At 46.7% G+C, this 6,016-nt stretch overlaps 1 protein-coding gene across 3 annotated transcripts in view; it reads left to right on the forward strand.

The window, feature by feature from the left end:
• The window catches only part of PRRX2 (paired related homeobox 2), a 75,115-nt gene extending 70,715 nt beyond the window's left edge, over positions 1-4,400 (forward strand). The window contains exons 3-4 of one of the 3 annotated variants that reach the window (XM_081178901.1): positions 760-938; positions 2,140-4,400. In XM_081178901.1, the coding sequence (XP_081035027.1) occupies positions 760-938; positions 2,140-2,278 (318 nt within the window). In that variant the 3' untranslated portion in view covers positions 2,279-4,400. The remainder of the gene's footprint in view (positions 1-759; positions 939-2,139) is intronic. The other 2 variants (XM_081178902.1, XM_081178903.1) reach the window with 2 other exon arrangements.
• Positions 4,401-6,016: the final 1,616 nt, after the last annotated feature.

Below are 6,016 nucleotides of genomic sequence, written 5' to 3' on the forward strand. Positions count from 1 at the left end.
CCACATATGCAAATAAGGGATCGAAAGTGACATTCAGTGATTGGATAGTTACAGAAAATGGTTACTGTTGTGTTCTAGTGGAGCTCTATATAAGCAGGCTGGCTGAACCCTTCAGTTCATTCTGTTCTGGCCAGTGAATAAACAAGAGCTGTTTGAAGAATCGCTGTGTTGTCTGATATGTTCACCCACAACAGAGAGGGAGAAGGGAATAGCTGAAGGCAACCATCTCTCCAGAGATGTACACCTGCAGGGACTGGAATGAAGTTGTGGGTGTTCAAGCTCCCTGTAGTTCCCTGGTAGAGCATCTCTTGTACATGCAGAAGGTCCCAGGTTCTATTCCTGATAGCATCTCTAGGTAGGGCTGAGAAAATACTATGCCTGAAGCCCAAGAGAGCAACTGCCAGCATACTGAGCTAGACAGTCCAAGGGTCTGACTCAGTTTAAGGCAGTTTTCCATGTTTAATTCTGCCCATGCATATTTATTCAGAACCGTGAGGACTGGAATCTTTCGTCTTCTTTTAGAGGAAAGGCTGCAGCTCAGTGTTGGAGCATCTGCTTTCGATGCAGGAGGTCCTGGCTTCAGCCCCTAGTGGCATCTCCAGGTAGGGCTGGGAATGTCACCTGCCTGAAACCCCGGAGAGCTGCTGCTGCCAGTCAGTGTGGACAATATTGAGCTGAATGGGCTTGTGTTCTTACTCAGTATTATCTTCCTTAAATTGCAGATTAAAATAACATCCTAGCACTCTTCCTCTCTGCCAGGTATGGTTTCAGAACCGGAGGGCCAAATTTCGCCGAAATGAGAGGGCCATGCTTGCCAACAGATCGGCATCACTCCTCAAATCCTACAGCCAAGATGCAGCCATCGAACAACCCATGGCCCCCCGTCCAACCAACCTGAGCCCAGACTATCTCTCCTGGTCAACAACATCCCAATACAGGTAAGTCCAGAGCAGTCTTCAGTTTTCCTTTCTGTGCAGAAAAGAACCCAGACCCTTTTCCTACACAGACCTATGAAGCAGATTAGCAATAATAATTATATCCATTTTCAAACAAAAGTGCTAACAAGACCAGGGACAAGAAAAGAAGGGAAATTGAAGTTGCTTCAGTTGCCTAGAGAATGCTTATTTTGCAAGGGAGCAGGAGGAGAGAGATGGTCTAAAATCAGACCATGCTACTCCACTTCAAAGGGAAACAGAATTTGTAAAGAAATTCAGTTCAGAGAGCAGCATAACTTTGTCAGTTACTGAAATTGCAAATGAAGGCATGCATGCAATCAGAGTCATGCAAGATGGATTGAGATGAAAGTGTGTGAGATGATACACATAGGCTCCCACAACATATTCAGAAAAAGAATCTGATCTCAAGAAGCAAGTTTGGGGTTTATCTTTTTACTGGTACTGCTAAAAATACAGTCACACACCTCTCTCTGTCCTCCCCCTAGATAACGAATAGCCATGACCAGAGCTCCAGGACATATTACAGCCCAGCAAAAACATTCAAGAAAGTGTGAACCTGTAGTGTAGGGAGAAATTCAGAAGTGTGAGAAAGTCACAGTCACACCCCTTCTCAATACTGTTATAATTGTACAATAATGATAATTAGGGGAGCATTTCAATTATCACTGCAGATCTCCATGTGGTCTGCTAGGTCAGCTAGGTCTGCGATTTTCTGTGCGCACACGTGCTCAAATGGTTTGGAGTGCTCCAATATCTTCTTAAGTGGAGTTTTCCATGATATTCCATAAAACGTAACAGAACTTCCACACCTTCGTCTTGAAACTGAAGCCTGTTGTGTTGTCGATGTTACTAAATGCTTAGCTTTGGAGCAGACAGAATGACTCCTTGGTGAGCTTCCCACATCCCTTCTCCAGAGTAACCCTAGAGCCCATCTTCAGGGGCTAACTTGCCTCCTTTCAGCATTTTTGGTTCCAAACAGCACAAAGGGTGAGAAGAATCAGTGGCTACAAAGCTCCCATTTTTCCCACCTGCCCCAACCCTGGAACACCACACATCTGATGTGAAGTAGGGCTGGTGAGAGATGCGACGTGGGCAGAGGGTGGGTGGCCTTGAGCAAGCAGCAGTTGTTGTTAAGACTTATAACTCTTTTTGTTTCCCTCTCTCCCCACCTCGCATGGCTCAGCAACACAGTGCCTTCGTACACTTCTAGCAGCCCCACCACGCCCACCCAAGGGGTCAACATGGCCAACAGCATTGCCAGCTTACGCCTCAAAGCCAAAGAGTTCAGCCTTCATCAGAACCAGGTGCCCACTGTGAACTGACCACAGGGTCGTGCCGAAGAGGCAAGCCTGCCTCATCCCCTGCAGCCAGGATCTCCACCCCCGCCTGCTTCAAAGTCCAGCCCCGCTGGGCAGCCGAGACCTTGATGATTCTTGCTCCAGCAACACCAACACCTTCATACGTTGTCCGTCTCTCTTACTCTGCCCTTTGTCTCTTTCACGTCCTCTCTGGAAGACAGATGTTCACAATGTCTTTCTTTCCCCCCAAATTAAATTCATTGGCTTTGAGGAACGAAGGAATGGGACACTCTGGCAGGGTTTGATTTTAGAAGATGGGGTGGACAAGAGAAACTATCAAACCCTCCATAGGCGATGTAAGAAGTGTAAAGCCAAATCGCCCTACAGTTACTTCACCCTTTCTTTTCTCAGCAGATCAAAAGTTCAGAGCTGTTCACCTGAAGTTTTGAAAGAGAAGAACTTTACCTCCTGAGAACTTGATGAAAGTTTCTGAACCTGCTGTACCTGTATTCACTCATCCAGCCCCACATGGTACAAGTGTGCATTTTGGGGGTATACAACAACTCAACATTGCTATAACAGAGAGGCTGCATTTTTCCTTTTTGCTCAAATGCACACACCCCATTCCTTTAAAAACACCCTCTGGGAGATAAGAGGGGAACTCACAATAACTGAGAGTGGTCCTGTAAGGGATTGTCAGATACCCTGCTTACTCTGCTGGTTTCCACAGAGGTTGTGCGCCATTTGAGGGTCATGCCCTTTGGCTTTCAAAAACTGGTGTGTGTGTGTGTCTTTAGGATGAGCAGGGTATTGGTTGATGGGATGTTGAGTCCCAGAGAGGGACAGGACTCAGAGGCAGGGAGTGCTGAATGGATCGGATGCCCCAAGACACAAGACTGTCATCTATTCACGTTCAACCCCTGGAGGCATAAGCATCCCCAAAACTCTCATCACAAAAAATGAAGCCCCTGGAGCCCTCTGTCAGCAGCCTACAGCCATTCTGCCCCAATCCAGGAAGGCTGACATGGTATGTATGCCGTGTGGTTGTAAGAATGGCTACAGGATGTGCAAAAAAAAGGGGGAGTTGGTGAGAGGTGATAGGCACCCCTGAAATGCGGAAGGGTCCTAGCAGTGCACTGCCAGTGACCTGCATTATAAACTATTCCAGGGTGAACATAGCTCCACCTCTCTCTCACTTAGCTTATTTTCCCAATCTACCTTCTCCCAGAGGCCTCTGGCACATCTTTCGCAGCCAGGGACCCTCACCTCATTCCTGCCAATCACAGATGGAGTCCCACTTGTACATGTCACGCTGCCTTCCAATCAGCCTCTGCCCTTGTCGCCTCACAGCCAATCACCTCTGGCTCGGGTGGTGAGTGAGAAACAGTGTGACCCTCAACAGGAGATACAGAAAAGACGACGAGGGATGGATCAAACCAACTCTCTTTGTACCATTTCGTACCCCGTCCATGTGCCCATTTGCTGGTGGGGGAATTCGGGACTCTGCGTGTCAGAGAGAAGCTGTGATGGCTTGAGGGTTTTTGTGAAGATCCCAGCTTTTTCATAGCAATTGGAGACTATGGAATTGTGTATAAGGAGGAAATGCAGGTTGTTCCTCCAAAGAATTTGAACAGAATCTCCTGCCAGTGAAGGGAGAGGGGGAATCGCACTGCCTACAGGAGCCTAAGTAAAGGGCAAGAGGTATTGAGGAGTTTGAGCTTTGCAAATTCCGGTTGGTAATGAGCTGATTTTTTGTTTCCAGGATGAGCTTCTAGACTCAAGAAAATGTTCACAAAAGAAATAATAAAAAGTCAAATTTTCATTTGGATTTCTTTAAAAAAACCAGATGGGGGGGGGGAAAGGGGGATGGAAGAGATTTGCAAAGCAGCACAGACCAGGAAGAGCTAGAGGAAAGAAACCCAGTTCTGCAATTTCTCCCCAACTCAAAATGTTGGTGGTTATGATTCCAAATTATTTCAAACTCTACGAGTTTCAAGGAACTCTCTTTGTTTCAAAATGGCTGCCAGAGATGGCATGAACATAATAGTGGCTGGTGAAATCTGACTGTTTTTTGTTTTTGGTTGGTTTTTTTTAATTCAATGCTTATAAAATAAATATCAGATGGTTTCTACATGCTGCATTCAAACCACCTCTGTGATTTGGTATTCGTACTGTGTTGTGTCTCATATCGCTAACTTGGAGGAGAGCATTTATATGGAGAAGGGCAGAGCCAATATCCCATGCCACATTTAGCCTGGACAGGGGAGTCAAGCTGAGCAAAATATTTTTAAAAAATCAAATGGAAATTATAACTGGTAGGCCCGCAAAGAAAGTCTGAAAGGGGCCTGTCTGCGGTATTATTAATTTTATTTATTCGTTGCATCTATACTCCACATTTTCCTCAAAGTAAGCTCAAGGAGGTGTACATGGTTCTCCACCCCTCCTTGTTTAATCCCCACAACCCTGAGAGGTAGGCTGGACTGAGAGGCAGTGACTAGCCCAAGGTCCCCCAGTGAGCATCATGACCAAGAGGGGACTTGAACTCTGGCTTCCCACGGCCTAGTCCAACTCTCTACACCATCACTGCACCATACTACCTCTCTATTACTACTGCTGCTACTACTGTGCTTGCCCTTCACCAGCAGGTCCCAGGTCAGGTTGGAACAACAACAACAATAAAAACACCAGTTAATAGTTCCTTGGAAAGATGAGCTCCAGGACAGGTATTTTAAAAGATGAGGAGGCACTGAGACCCATCAATCCCATGAGTCTCAAACCCTCAGTGTCTTAGGGTCTTCTCCTGCATGCAAAGACAGGCTCCAGCATATTTAGTGCACCAGACCAACTGTGCGTCCCGTGGTCAAGAAGGCAGTTTCTGCATGTGCTGTAGAGGCAGGTGAGGGGCAGATGGGGCTTGCCATTAACCTGGGAAAGGAGCCCATCATGGAGAAGGAAAATGCTGATCCTAAACCTCCGCTAACTTGCGGGATATCTTTGGGAAAAGAAAAGGCTAAGGATTAAACCCTACACAAATCTGGAGTGGAGTCCCTATTGAATGGCACCTTGTACGCCTCCTTCAGGCAACTCCTGGTGCCCAACATTTTGCTCTGCTTTCCTTTGGACCACACTGCCCAGGCTTTGAACCCCAGGGGAGTCACTTCTGTGCTGCTAAAGCAGTGGTTTGTTTCACCCCGGAAGCGTAGTCCATTGATTTCTAATACAGATGAATGCCAACAGCAAAAATGAGGAGGCATTTGCCTGACATAACCACAAAGTATCACTAGAGGGCAGCCTCTGACAACTTGCTGCCTTCCAACTTTTTTTGACTACTGCTTCCACCAGTGCCTAGTTTGCACAGCTGTGCATGCATCTGCCCCAGCATCACATGGCTGTGCTGACTGAGACTGATGGGAGTTGTAGCCCAAAACATTTGAAGAGCACCAGACCCTGGCTGAAAGGTTGATTCACTGAGGGCAATATGCCTCTGAATGCCAGTTACTCCAAATCACAAGTATTGAGAGTTCCTATTGCGCTCCGGTCCTGTTTGCAGGATTCCCATTCCTTTCACCTGAACCAGCAGAGCTCTTTTCAAGACCTTGCAATGAGGCTTAAGAACTGATTGGTCAAATCTACCCATATAGCGTTACTCTTGCTGCAGGTCCCCACTCTGAAGGTTGGTTTTTCTGTTTGCAGAGGGCATTTGGGACAGAGAAAAGGAAAGACTTCACACTGTTCACTTTCTAAAAAATGTACTGGTTTGTG

Source organism: Podarcis bocagei (assembly GCF_964188305.1).
Source record: "Podarcis bocagei genome assembly, chromosome: Z".
Lineage (NCBI taxonomy): Eukaryota > Metazoa > Chordata > Lepidosauria > Squamata > Lacertidae > Podarcis > Podarcis bocagei.